At 38.4% G+C, this 14866-nt stretch overlaps 2 protein-coding genes across 2 annotated transcripts; one reads left to right on the top strand and one right to left on the bottom strand.

Moving 5' to 3' along the window:
• Positions 1 to 212: 212 nt before the first annotated feature.
• On the top strand, positions 213 to 1258 carry LOC149112300 (adenosine receptor A2b-like). The gene has a single exon (XM_089290112.1). It carries the CDS (start codon positions 307 to 309, stop codon positions 1237 to 1239), a length of 933 nt encoding a protein of 310 aa, XP_089146238.1. The 5' UTR covers positions 213 to 306; the 3' UTR covers positions 1240 to 1258.
• A 3678-nt stretch (positions 1259 to 4936) lies between these two features.
• On the bottom strand, positions 4937 to 6138 carry LOC149112299 (beta-4C adrenergic receptor-like). Its single transcript, XM_089289529.1, has one exon. It carries the CDS (start codon positions 6097 to 6099, stop codon positions 5134 to 5136), a length of 966 nt encoding a protein of 321 aa, XP_089145655.1. The 5' UTR covers positions 6100 to 6138; the 3' UTR covers positions 4937 to 5133.
• Between the last annotated feature and the right edge of the window lie 8728 nt (positions 6139 to 14866).

The following is a 14866-nucleotide window of genomic DNA, read 5'->3' as shown; positions in this document are numbered from 1 at the left end:
ATTGATTCTACCTTCGTTTCAGGCAATTTAAGCTTATTCTGCTCTGCTTCGGTCTTTGAAGACATAAGCGACTTCGTCTCCTTCAAAAAAGAGGAAGAATTGTTTCTCAGCGAACACCCGGTAAAAAGAACTACTCTTGGAATATTCATGACTTCGAGTATGAGCATTTAAGAACATATTTTGGTCATCAAATGGTTTGGCAGTTTACAACAGTAAGAAAATAACAGCCAAAGTAGAAAGCAAACTCTCTTTGTAAACCATATTGCGTATCATATTGCGGGCGTTAAATAAACCAGAGTCGATATCATGAAGAAATCAATTTGTGAATTGCTGCTGCAATACTATCCCACAATCTTCGACGATGAAGACCTCTATTCGATGTACATCACAAATATCGCCCTCAACAGTTTTCTGTCCTATACCGCCATCATGTTGAACATTGTAACAATCCACGCCATAAGAAAAACATCGTCGTTGCCAAAGACTTTAAAAACATTGCTTCTGAGTCTTGCTGTTTCTGACGTTAGCGTTGGTTTAGTGATTCAACCATTTTACATCTCACTTCTCATCAAGTGGTTACAAGAAAACTATCCTGCATGTAGAATATATATGGCTTTTGATATCACGATGGGTTTATTCGCCAAAACATCCTTCTATAACGTCGTGGCTATAACTATTGACAGGTTCTTAGCTATTCATCTTCATCTCAGATATCACGAGCTCGTGACTCACAAGCGTGTTGTTACTGTGGTAATCTCAATATGGTTGATAAGTGCGTTTTTGGTTTTGATGGCCCTATGGGTTCCTCCCGGTATTCGCACTCTACTTGTATTTATGGGCACTATTGTTGGTTTTCTTCTAACAACACTGGTCTACATCAGGATTTATTTAGCTGTAAGACGCCACAAGAATCAGATTCAAGTCCTACAAGTACAGAACGCAGCACAGGCTGGCGAAATGGCGAATTCTGCCAGTCTCATTAAATCTGCCGTCGGCACGTTTTACGTATATCTCGTGTTTTTGGTTTGTTATTTGCCGATCTTTATCTGGTCAGCTGTCCTTGCAATCTACGGCCCGAGTATAGCTTTGAAGAAATATTTGCTCTTCTCATTTACTCTCGTATTTCTTAATTCGTCTTTGAATCCTGTAATTTACTGCTGGAAAATGAGACACATTCGACATGCTGTCATCAACATACTGCGGAACATGTCTTGGCTCGGAAATCGCACATCACGCTAGTTTATCACTGATCTGTCCATGTTATACCATGATTCCAGAAGGGGAGGGGGGGGGGGGGGGGTGTTGGTACTCTGTAATCATTGGGTACGAGTGTGCCGCTGGGACACCGAAATCCTTACCTTGTACTAGACCACGATCAGTTTGATTTTGCAACCCTACTCTAGATAAGGCAACAAAAACCCCTACCCTATCCCAGACGAGTTATTTTCCCTGCAGAAACGTAATCGCTATCGTAGTCCAACATACGCTAATGAACTAAACCAATATCTTACAAAGTCCCTCGATATATTTAATTTAAGGGCCTAGGGTAGATTAAAGTGATGTTCCAAAATATCATCGAAATTAAATTGAACGTCGCCCTGTTATGCAAATTCGGAATCATTTAGTGATAGAGTTGTCTTGACTTATGTTTACAAAGTAACAAATGGTTCCTTTTGTTATTCATTTTGAATGGGTCTGGACAACAGGAACGTCGCAATAAGTTTTCAATGTAATACGATCATTTTTAACATTATAGATATGTTACGGTAAAAACTTCTCCCTTCACTGACCGGTGCAGATGGTACAGGAGGTGGAAATTGACTAGTAAATACTAACAGTAAGTTTATGTTACGGTCATGATGTCAACTAAACCTGGTTCGCTTGTATTGAGTTAGTTACTTTTTTCAATTTATCCCTAGGCAATAATAATTATTGATTAATTGAAAGAAAAACCTAACTAATTCGAAGAAAACGAGCCACACATAGCTCAAATCAAAAAGTAACTACAAAATATTACCAATCACGCGTTTCTGCGTGATACTAAAAAACCCGGCTGCCTATGGAAGGAAGTTTGATGTAAAATGTTGGTAGGTTTTTATTAAACTTTGATTGACGAAACGTCCTTTGTGTTGTAGTTAGGTAAGGTAAAAGGTAAAGTCTGCATACGAGCCAAGTGGCCCACCAGGCCGGAGCTTATCCCGGTTTCCTTAGCATGAAGCGACTAGGAGTATTTCTACTACCCCCTGGATGGGATGCTAGTCCATCGCAGGGTTACCCCCCAGCATTAAATTCGCCGGTACCAATTTACACATCTGGGTAAAGAGAGGCACTGTGAGAGTTGGCATTCCTTGACCATTTTTTGGCTGGACACTCAAGTTTTTATCCTTAAAACTCTTCAGAAAGCTTTTGTCTTTTCCGTAGTACGCAATAACTTTTTGGTTCAATCATGTCGTTCTTGCAAAAGGCGGGCATCTTATTAGCTTGGCTTTGACTGGCATATTACTTACCGATTCTATGGATTCAATGACGTATGTGTCCAGCTTTCATAAAAGAAGCTGGCACAATCTATTGGTAGCTTTTTGATCAACTACTGCTGTACTGTAACGACTTCGATAAGCAGCATTAAACTTGAGTGAGAAGATCTAGAGTGGCTTTCCGAGTGAGAATAAAGTTGAGCTATACCCCTCCCACCACCCCAGGAAAAAATAAAAACCCAGCAAATTTAACAACTGCAATGAAAGAATTGAGCAGTTTCTTTCCTTAACGATTTATTTAGGGGTACAATGCAATTTTTCCCCCGATAGTCCTTCACGGTACAAAAGCTTGCAAACAATTTTCATACCATAGAGAGAAAAAAGACAGTCAAGCGATGTGTGACATTTGTAAACGTGTTTTTCGTACGCAAAAATACTCGGATTCAAACCCTACTGGTACAACAAGTCAGTCACAGACAGTCAGTAACTTACTTACATCTCGCACCTCTAACTCGGTTAGTAAGAGGAATTGCTACTCCAATGCCAGCTCTAGTTATTTTCGATTTAAAACGCCAAATAATTTACGTGTTTGTTTTGTGAGAATGACTGTTTGCCAGGTCTGAGGTCGATACCACATGGTCAAAAGGCGAATGAGACCGCAATTCCGCAAACCACTTGGTAAAGGACTGCCAAGAAAGAAAGGTACGGTGGACGAATTGGAATACGACCATCGGTGGCGCGGAACAGAGAGGGCCGAGTTCACAACGAACCGGCGTAACAGCGACGGCGACGACGACGATGATGATGTTGATGATGATGATGATGATGATGAAAATGATGAAATCATGCATGGCTTGTAGCGCTATCATTATCAAGCGTTCCTATTGCATGCAAAAACCACCAGTATCACTTTGAAGTGGATCTCTCTTTCGGTGTTTTCAGTCCCGCTTGCTCACTACAAATGAAACTTCTAACAGTTCGCAGGTGCAACATCGATTTCCATGCTGAGCAATTTTTTTAAAAGACAGTTTCCTTTGTTTCATTGTCAACCATGGCCAGACAGTAACATAATTATTTATCTGCACGTCCTAACTCATTATTGACAAGTCCGTTAATATGCTCGATTTGAAAGGAAATCTTACTAGCAAATCGACTGAATGTGATCGATATAATGTTGTCGATTTCGAAGGTATCTAATCGATTAACTGGAAGGCATGAATCTCTTTAATGTACTCAATTTGGAAGGCTGCTAATCGATGTTATGCGGTCGATTTGGAAGGTACCTTATCGATTTATAAATGCTATGGGTATTTAATCGATTTAGAAATTGTCTGATCGTTTTAGCACGTTCGTTACGATAACTTGGCGCTCGATTTGGAAAAGTTTGAAGTTCGAATAGGAACTATAATGGTAAATTTGTAAAAATGCGCTATAAATAATTGCCATAATTATCAGATGGACAAGTAAAATGGGTATTCTAAAACTTTAGAGGCAAAAGGACAGCAAGAAAAAGGCAATATCTACAGAGCAACATAAATAAATTTCCACAAGTTTAGTTTTATGTCTTCATTTTCTTTATAAATTACACACCCTGTTTACAATACTTACATTACTTACTAATTAACAATAAGATTATGAGCTCGAGATTTCTATGGGGTGATAGTTGTTGAGGCCGAAATCAACTATCACCTCATAGAAATCAAGAGCGAATAATCTAATTTTTTTAGTAGAATTCTAACTGAAATTAACGTAAAGAACGATTTCCAATTATTTTTCTACGCGCTATTGAACTTCGCGCTTTAACAAAATCACAGGTATTGAATTGTCCTTGGTAAAATTGTAGCTGTTTACGCGCGCGCACCCGGTTTTTCAATAATTTTAAATTTTTGAAGTCAAGAAACCGTTAATTTCCTTCTTTAAGTCTTATCAGAAATGTAGTCATCTATTTACATGTAAACTTTCTTCCAAAACGTCGGGAAAACGATACGAACGCGCCTTTCGTGGACGACCTACAGCTACTGCACTCTAAAGGCCGATAGTATACGAGTAGCTCAGCCAATCAGATTGCAGAATTTGCATTAGTATACTAGTAGAATTCTACCAATTGAGAGCAGAACACATTACTTACAATACTCTTAGGTTATTTTGGGTAGCAAGCACCCTTATCATATTTGTTTTCACTCTATAACATTGTAATTTTGTAACTCTAACTCAAAAGGTTTTGTTGTCGTTATTTACTGGAACATTACTTACAATCAGTGATACTAACTCTAATTATACAATGATATTATATTTACAATTCTCACTATACTAAACTATTGTTATTTTTATTTATATAATTATTATTTCTTGAAAACAGTGGGCAAAAAAGAGAGTACGTGTACGTGATTGAATTTAGACGAGTTAACGAATCCGGCGTCCATTTTGATTCTTGCTCACTGATAAGAAAATAGCACCATTTGCGTTTTTTTTAATCATAAAAGTACCATTAAAGTAAGCTCAGAAGCCATAAAAATCCCTTTATAGCATAATATATTCAGTATTTTAGAAGTATTACTTTACTCAGTTTAAATGCAATTTCTCTTGCCCTCCTGCAGCGCTAACTGTCTGCAGTCGCTGTTATATACATAAGGAGTTTGACAGCAACGACGACGCTGAATCATGGCAAAGTAGGGCCGGCCAATGCAGGTGTTTCGTGTGATGCGCGATTTCTGTGCCAAGACATGTTCCTCAGTATATTCACGACAGCGTGTCGAATGTGTTTCATCTTCCAGCAGTAAATTACAGGATTCAAAGATGAATTAAGAAATGCAATTGTAAATGAGAAAAGAGAAAATCGTTTCAAGACGATACTCGGGCCGTTCATATCCGTAGCCACCACAGAGACCAAATAAGGGATATAACAAAGCAAAAACACTATACATACATAGAATGTACCGACCGCAGATTTAATGAGGCTAGCAAAATTTGCTTCTTCTCCAGTCTGTGCTATTTGCTGTATTTGCAGGACCTGAATCTGAATCTTGTGTCGTCTTACAGCTAAATAAACCTTTATATAGACTATCGTTATAATAATAAAACCAATAACTCCACTTATTCCATTAATAAGTGAATAAGCATCGCTCGGAACCGAGAACATTAAAAAAGGAATAAATGCACTTAACACCCATACTGAGATCACCACAGCAACAACACGCTTGTGAGTCACAAGTTCCTGGTATCTGAGATGAAGATGAATAGCTAAGAACCTCTCTACACTTACAGCCAAAACACCAAAGAACGAAGCTGTGCCAAACAAATTCCCAATGATGTAAAAAATTTGATACGTGCTACAGCTGGGAACAATTTGTTGTAACCGCTTGATCAAAAGAGAGATGTACAATGGTTGACTCAATAAACCAACACCAACATCAGAAACAGCAAGACTCAGGAGCACTGTTTTTAAAGTCTTCGGCAGCGACGATGTTTTTCTTATGGCGTGGATTGTTACAATGTTTAACATGATGGCTGTATAGGACAGAACACTGTTAAAGACAGCATTAGCGACGATAGTCGAATAAAGTTCCTTAACTTCGGAGTTTGTTGGGTAGTAATCCTGCAATATTTCACAAATTGATTTCTTCATGATATCGACTTGAGTTTCCTTAAAGCACCAAGCTTTTGATTAAAAAAATTGCTTCAGGAAGCTAAAAAAAAACTTTCCTTTGTCGGCGCCACGGACCAACTGGATCTTTGGCTAAAATAATTTCTTTAAGTACTTACTGAAGTGATGATTGATCATCACTTAAGCAGCTGTGAAATTAAAGCCTGAAAAAAAAAAAATAAATAAATAAAAAGCCAGTCTTGAAAGGGATTAGAACCGATGACCTCTTGGATACTAGTGCAGTGTCCTAACAATTGAGCTATCAAGCCAACTGAGGGCTGGTCACATTGTGAGTTCGTAATATACCAGTACACGGTGAAGATACTAGTGAATATATGAACGTTCATAAATTTGAACGACGGAGAAACATATGAAGACATGATTTATCAACGCAGTTATATACACAAATAACGCAACTGTGTCATTAAGGCGTCACACCTTACTGCGCTTTTCAATAACATGCGGACTCTAAAATTCACAGTTCAACCGAAAAATGCGTTTATCGCTGCCGTCAATCAAATGTTCGGCGGCTACTCCCAGTTTCCGACTACTGCCAAGCGCGCGGTAATCAAATCGTTGAGCACAGTTCAGACAACGAAACAGTGCTCGCCAGTAGTCGGAAGCTGAGAGAAGCCGCCGAACATTTGATTGACGGTAGCGAAAAACGCATTTGTCGGTTGAGCTTTGAATTTTAGAGTCCGCATGTTATTGAAAGGCACGGTAAGGTGACTTTGGGCGCCGGATTAACAGGCGACTTAAGGTGATTTAAGGAAAGTTGGAAGAAGAAACATTGCGACTTTTGGCGAGTTAAGGCGACTTTATTTTACTCGAGTGATATAATCCTAACCTTAGCAACCGTCTCTTCATATAGTTTAAAATCATCTACAAAATCTCTCCAAATAAACCAACATTGTAATCATTTTGTTTACTTTTGTATTCACATAAGTCACTATAGTCTCAAGCATCCACATTTCAAACCATTTTGCATTAAAAAAAATACTTAGTAAGAATTAAGCGTGGTTCAGTTTCACTTGTTACCATCCCCTCCCCCCTTGGGCATACCCCAGGGGATATGTAATTTTTTCCCCGCCCTTGGCACGAAAGAGGAGACAATCTCCCCGCCCCCGGGACACTTTTGTAGATTTTATTGAAGGAAGTAATATATGGATTGAAAAGAGGAACTTATGTATATTCTATACAACATTATCGATCCCAAAAGGTAAAGAAAAAACTGAATCATGTGTCATGTGTAATGTTTAAAATGAACTCTTTCAATATAAAAGCCATTTAAAAAGTTATTAAAAAATCTGACTTTTTAAGAGAATGATTCACTATTTCCCGATTTTGTATCAGTGATTAGGTGACTAACAAACACGTTCAAGTGCTTTGACTGATGTCATTAATCAGCCTAATACCTTTCTATATTGAATTAAAACTCAATATAGAGATGTTAGGTTGATTAATGACATCAGTCAAACGATGATGTTTTTCTTATGGGGTGGGTTATTACAATGTTAAACATGATGGCGGTATAGGACAGAAAACTGCTGAAGACAAAATTCAAGCGATGGTTGTCGCATCATTTTCCTCAACTTCGGAGTTTCTTGGCAAGTAATCCAGCAATATTTCACAAAATCATTTCTCCATGATATCGACTTAAGAGGCTGTCTCTGTAAGAACCGACTACTGATTTTACTTCGAAAATTCGATTTTTCTCATAAACTGAGATTTCAAAGCCCTTACCTAGTCAATCACTAAAATGAGTTTTATTTCATTAAAATTCCAATTGAAGTTTTCTAGGATTGATTGAAGTTCAGTCCGCTCGACACAAGTTTCATGCCCGCCGAAACTGGAAAAATAGCACATATTGCCGGCGCTCTAAAAAAAATAATATTCGCTCAAAAGTCCCAATTCTTTTTTTCAACTATAGATATATCATAGCAGTTTGTTTAGCCATGTTCCAATTATAATTCAATGTTGTCCCCTTCAACGGTTAAAAGAAGATTTTCTACCCATTAAATCGAGTTTTGAACCAAACGCGAAAATAGCTCTACTTTGAAGGCACGTTTTAAAAATGTGGCACCTGTTTGAAACTGCTGAACTACATGAATAGAAAGTATAAATGTCCCTTAATTCAAAACAATAACAAAATTTGTCTGCCCACTAGGTTTTCAAAACTAACGACAAGGTTAAAGAAGCACTCTTTTGGACAACTCTCGGCACACATACATGTATGAACAGTAAACGGTGATTCGGGAAGCCAAGGAAGGATTGATAAATGCCACGGCCATTTTGTGCTTACAACAAGTGATTTAGTTCCCAATCTTCCCGTGATACTCACTCCTTTCAAGAGGAGTCTACGTGATTAAACCGCCTTCGGGGAAAACAATGGTCAGTAATACAAAGAACATCGAAGTATGTGACGGTCACGCTCGACACAGATGAGGAACGTATAAATCTACTTTATATACAAACCTACAATTGGAAGGAAAAGCTGGCAGTTTTAATGCTACCTAGGTTTCAAGGATCGCTACAAAGGACCAAAACTTTACTCTTGAAGCCAGGTAAGAGATTTACGGGAATTTATCGGAGCACTTTACGAAGGCGAGTGTGTTAGTTGCTCACTGGTATATTTTCAAAATTTCCTGAACTTTAAGCGGTCGTTAGTTTTGAAAACCTAGTGGGCAGACAAATTTTATTATTGTTTTGAATTAAGGGACATTTATACTTTCTATTCATGTAGTTCAGCAGTTTCAAACAGGTGCCACATTTTTAAAACGTGCCTTCAAAGTAGAGCTATTTTCGCGTTTGGTTCAAAACTCGATTTAATGGGTAGAAAATCTTCTTTTAACCGTTGAAGGAACAGCATTGAATTATAATTACAACATGGCTAAACAAACTGCTATAATATATCTATAGCTGAAAAAAAGAATTGGGACTTTTGAGCGAATATTATTTTTTTTAGAGCGCCGGCAATATGTGCTATTTTTCCAGTTTCGGCGGGCATGAAACTTGTGTCGAGCGGACTGAACTTCAATCAATCCTAGAAAACTTCAATTGGAATTTTTAATGAAATAAAACTCATTTTAGTGATTGACTAGGTAAGGGCTTCGAAATCCCAGCTTATGAGAAAAATCGAATTTTCGAAGTAAAATCAGTAGTCGGTTCTTACAGAGACAGCCTCTTTAAAAGTTTCCTTTTAGCAGGAAGCGTTTGACTTAAAAATTACTTCAGGAAACTAAAAGAAGACTTTCCTTTGTCGGCGCTACGGACCAACTGAATCTTTGGCTAAAATAATTTCTTTAATTACTTTCTATAATGGTGATCCTCGGAAAACGAAAGTAGCAAAGTATTTCAGAACCCGCTCTTCTAGCTTAGGGGATTGTTTGCTGTATGTATCAGTAGTTCAAAGGCCTTCTCTGGGATTTTAAGTCTTCGTAAATTAAGGTTTTGGGCAATTTAACGTTACTTTAGGAGACTTATAATTAACAAAATTGAAAGACAACACTTTGCGAATTTATAGGCGATTTTAGGGAACTTAAGGCGACTTCAGGTCATTCCACCGAAATAAAACCTGCACTGAGATTTTTGTGAAACTTTGCCTATTGGTTGTTTATATTATAGGAACTTAAATTTTGAAATAAAAATGAGGGACCCCCGTGTTCGTTTAGGAGCGACAGCACCTTGTTTATACCCATATAAATCCTTATAATAGCACCATGATTGTAGTCACAATTGCTTGCTAAATTCCCGTTTCCGACGATTGCTTTTTGTTCCACACTGAGAATTGGTCCATATTTATTTTACACAGAGAAATTTATTACTCAGTTCAAAACAACAGAAAAAAAATGATAGGTCACCATACTCGTTTGCGAGAAAATGACGATTTACCTCTATGGCGAGGTCCAGCTGTAAAGAAAAAGCCGCCATTTTTTAATGCACGCGCGCTAATCACGCGTGAAATTATGCGCCGTAGGAATGCGCAATGCAATACTGGGGAATGACCTTAATTAAAGGCAACTTTATTTTACTGGAGTGATAGAGTGGTTTTCAACTGAATGTCGAAAGTAATCAAGCAGTTACTTTGGTTTTGGTTTACTACAGTTTAAGATTGGCTCAGTAGTCTAATTGGTAAATAATTGGTTTGGTTTTGGTTTTACGACACTCAGTTGAAATCGCTCTCTAAACCTAAACTTAACAATAACTAAAGTCTTGCTTAGCAAAAGAGTGTTCAATGCTTTGAGCTATAGTATACGGAGAAATCAAAGACGAGTCTCACGCCTTGAGACGATTATCAGACAGGCTTTAATGCGATGAAAAATATTCCTTCCATTTTTATATGAACAGCATGTTTATGGTAATTATGATGCAGTGGTGATCTGTGATCAATTAGTGATCTATAGTCGTTTTGTACTCATGTGAGATCTACTTTGAGGTGTTCCCATGGCGGCATTTGGAAATGAGCTCAGATCTCTTGTTTGTGAGGGACGTCTTGTCAGCTATAATTATGTGAAATTTTTCCGCTATAAACAAAGGTTACATCGTTTTGTTTTGTTGCTGTCAGCGGCTGCGGTGGTAAGAATTGACCATTTGATAGAGTAGTCTGTCTTTTTGTTGTCCTTTAAGGACGGTGCCTACTTTTGTTAGTGCGCGCACATTCTGCGCATCACGCAAGGCATGGTTTAAGCACCACGCGCGCGCTGGGTTGACATGACGCAATCAACTACGCTACCAAGTACGCGACTAAATTGAAAGCAAAATTTTCCTACTGTGACCAAATCAAGTTTAATGAACCTGTACTTAAACCAGGAACACCAGAACAGCAGCATATCGCTAACCACTAACTGTTAACGTCTTCCGGCTGAAAAACTAGCTGTTATCTGTCGAAAATTATACTGAAATCCAACTGTAAACATGTGCTTGCAGATGGCGTAGTGCGCGCGCAAAACAAGTGCGAGATACGCAATTGTTTTACTTACTGGGGAGGTGACAGGAAAAAATGTAACAGGCACCGTAAAAAGTTTAAAAAAAGGATCAATAACTTTAAAAAACGCGTGGTTAACCCTATATTTTATGTTATGAAATGGATGTGGCAAGCCTATTCAGCAGGTGATTAGTTTCTGGTTGTGAGCAAAAGATATTTAAACTGTATATTAGCTGAAACAGAAGAAGGCTGTCAGAGACGCTAAAAGTGCTGTTGCAACGATTTTGTTATTAAAAACATACCAAAAATGGTTTTTATGTTATCATTTACCATGTAGTTTTCAGATCTTTATAAATGTGTTTGCTTTTCTGTATGTAAAGGCGAATTCTAAAGAAATCTGTGAGAAAATACCCTCTCCTTTTTTCAGAAAAATGCTGATGTCAGCATTTTTGTTGAGATTCAAGGCTAATTATCTCGAAAAAATGCGTGGCTACCCTCTTTTTTCTTTGTGGATTCCGATAGCCCTTGCAAAGATCTACTTTTTCCGCAAGGTCCTAACCTGGCGCAAAAACCTTTGTATTTAGTAGGCACCGTCCTTAAGGTTGTTCCTCATATAATCGCCCAGATCGTTTCGATCGCAGCGATCGTTTGCAACCGCCGAGACGATCAGAGGCGATCCAAGCGATTTGGAGCGCTAAGAGGCTTCTTATATAATCACTCCAATCGTCTGATATGAGCAAAGCGCGCGGTCAAAGCCTAGGCCCGATGGAACACTCTTTCGTTTCTTCAAGTATCGTCCGTACGAGGTGCGAATGTTTTAATATCTTTTCTCTACCTCGGGGGCATCCAAACCAAACTTTTCTCTTATAGCTTTCCAAGTGTTAAACCGAACATTTTTATTTTTGCAGTCCTTCAAAAACGTATTGTATATACACTGGAATTTTTGAACTTCTTCCTTGAACAGCGCCTGATTAAACTCTCTACTGTTTTGGCAGCCATGTTGGTTGTGAGGCCGTGTTGAGTTCTGGATAATACTGATGCACCATGGGACAGTTTGGATCGCTTCGATCGTCTCCCGGTGAGAAAGTAGGCTTACCATCATCTAATTTTGTGCGGTCACAGTCCTCAAATATAGTCAAATTTCTTATAATTGCTAGACGTATGAACATTCACTTCACCAAAGGGTTAGTTAAGAATGTGTATATGAAACATGGTACCATAAGAACTTGCTAGAAACACTTATACATACATTGTTCGACTTGCTTAGACATGCAAGAGCAGTTTGGCGAAACTTAAGTGACACCAGTCACGACGCCGACGCCAAAGACAACACAAAAACAGAGGATTGTAAGCCTGTGGTCATTTTACGTAGCCTGAGCTATCTCATCCTGTCATCAACGCCTTGTGAGTCTCAACAAGGGACCATCATTTCTGATGCATTTGAACTTGAGCAAGAAATTCAAGTTATTCATGTTCAAATTGGCCCTCGCTTGTTCGCAGACGGCGTGTGACATTTGTTAAACGTTGGCGCACGAAACAGTAATGTGATTCAGCCCCTGCAGATACAGCAAGTCAGTCATGAACAGTCAGTAACTTACACAGTAAGAGGTGTTGCTATTACAGTGCTAAGTTTAGTTATTTTCGATTTAAAACACCAAAGCATTTTGAAGTTTGTTTTGTGAGCATGACTGTTTGTCAACACTAGAGTGGATGCCACAAGGTCAAATGGAGAAGCAGAGACCGCAAACCACGAGGTGAAGGACTGGGAAGAAAGAAAAGCATGGAGGACGAGTTGGAATACGATCAACGGCGGCGCGGAACAGAGAGGGCTGAGTTCACAACGAAACGACCACGACGACGGCAACGATAATGATGATGATGATGATGATGAAACCTAAATGACTGGGATAGCGCCAACGTTATTGCACACAAAAACCACCAACATCACTTCGAAGTGGATGGTGTCCCTCTTTCGGTGTTTTCAGTCGCGATCGCCACACTACAAATGAAACTTCTCACAGTTTGCAAGTGCAACATCCATTCGCATTCGAAACATGTTTTAAAGATTGTTTTTTTTTGTTTCATTGTTTACTGGACAGTAACATTATTATTTATCTGCACGTCCTAACTCATTATTGAAGGTATCTAGTCAATTAGCTGGAAGGTCTGAACTGATTTAATGTAGTCGATTTGGAATGTTTCTAATCAATATAATGTGATCCATTTCATGTGGTCGATTTGGAAGGTAGTTAATCGAAGAATTACGATCGATATGTAATCGATTAAGAAAATTTCTGATCGTTTAAAACACGCTCGCTCGTTACGATAACTTGAAACTCGATTGGGAAAGGTTTGATGTTTGAATAGAAACTGTAGTGCTCAATTTATAATGTCGAATTTTGACAGTAAAAACGAGCTATAAAGAATTTCCATAAGAGGGACGAGGATAATAAGTACTCTAAAACGACAGTAACAAAAGGACAGCGAGAAAAAGGAAATATCTACGGAGCAAGATAAATAAATTTCGACAAGTTCTATTGTTTCATTTCCTTCACAAATACCACACCTTATTTATAATACTAACTTACAAATGGTCAGTACCACACAATACTTACAATACTGAAATTAAAGAATGATCATCGCAGTATATTTTCCAATTTAAGCAATTGGAAAGAAGAAGCCTGAAAAAAAAAATCAGGGCTTCAACGGGATTCGAACCCGTGACCTCCGCGATACCGGTGCGATGCTCTACCAACTGAGCTATGAAGCCACACATTGAGAACGAGGCCACTTAATTGAGTTCATATCTTCCCGTGAGGAGTGAAATGATGTGAAGTTTATATGAAATAATTCATATATGAACTGCGGTTGTAGATGAAATTAAAGAATGATCATCGCAGTATATTTTCCAATTTAAGCAATTGGAAAGAAGAAGCCTGAAAAAAAATCAGGGCTTCAACGGGATTCGAACCCGTGACCTCCACGATACCGGTGCGATGCTCTACCAACTGAGCTAATTCTGCGATGATCATTCTTTAATTTCATCTACAACCGCAGTTCATATATGAATTATTTCATATAAACTTCACATCATTTCACTCCTCACGGGAAGATATGAACTCAATTAAGTGGCCTCGCTCCCAATGTGTGGCTTCATAGCTCAGTTGGTAGATCATCGCACCGGTATCGCGGAGGTCACGGGTTCGAATCCCGTTGAAGCCCTGATTTTTTTTTTTCAGGCTTCTTCTTTCCAATTGCTTAAATTGGAAAATATACTGCGATGATCATTCTTTAATTTCATCTACAACCGCAGTTCATATATGAATTATTTCATATAAACTTCACATCATTTCACTCCTCACGGGAAGATACGAGCTCAATTAAGTGGCCTCGCCCCCAATGTGGGGCTTCATAGCTCAGTTGGTAGAGTATCGCACCGGTATCGCGGAGGTCACGGGTTCGAATCCCGTTGAAGCCCTGATTTTTTTTTTTCAGGCTTCTTCTTTCCAATTGCTTAAATTGGAAAATATACTGCGATGATCATTCTTTAATTTCATCTACAACCGCAGTTCATATATGAATTATTTCATATAAACTTCACATCACTTACAATACTCTTCGGTTGTTTTGGGTAGCCAGCATCCCTATCATTTTTGTAACATTGCACATTCTAAGTCTAACTCAAACTGTTTTTCTACTTTTTGTTGTTTGCTTACTGAAACATAACTTACAGTCAGTGATGCTAACTCTAATTATACAATGCTATTAAATTGACCTTACTTACTATACTGTATAGACACGAGTGTTTTACTGAAAAATACACCA

Source organism: Orbicella faveolata, unplaced genomic scaffold (genome assembly GCF_042242905.1).
Source record: "Orbicella faveolata isolate gen_17 unplaced genomic scaffold, um_ofav_v1 contig_2, whole genome shotgun sequence".
Classification (NCBI taxonomy): Eukaryota; Metazoa; Cnidaria; class Anthozoa; order Scleractinia; family Merulinidae; genus Orbicella; species Orbicella faveolata.
Note: the sequence above shows the minus strand (reverse complement) of the source record. Positions and strands in the feature narration are given on the sequence as shown.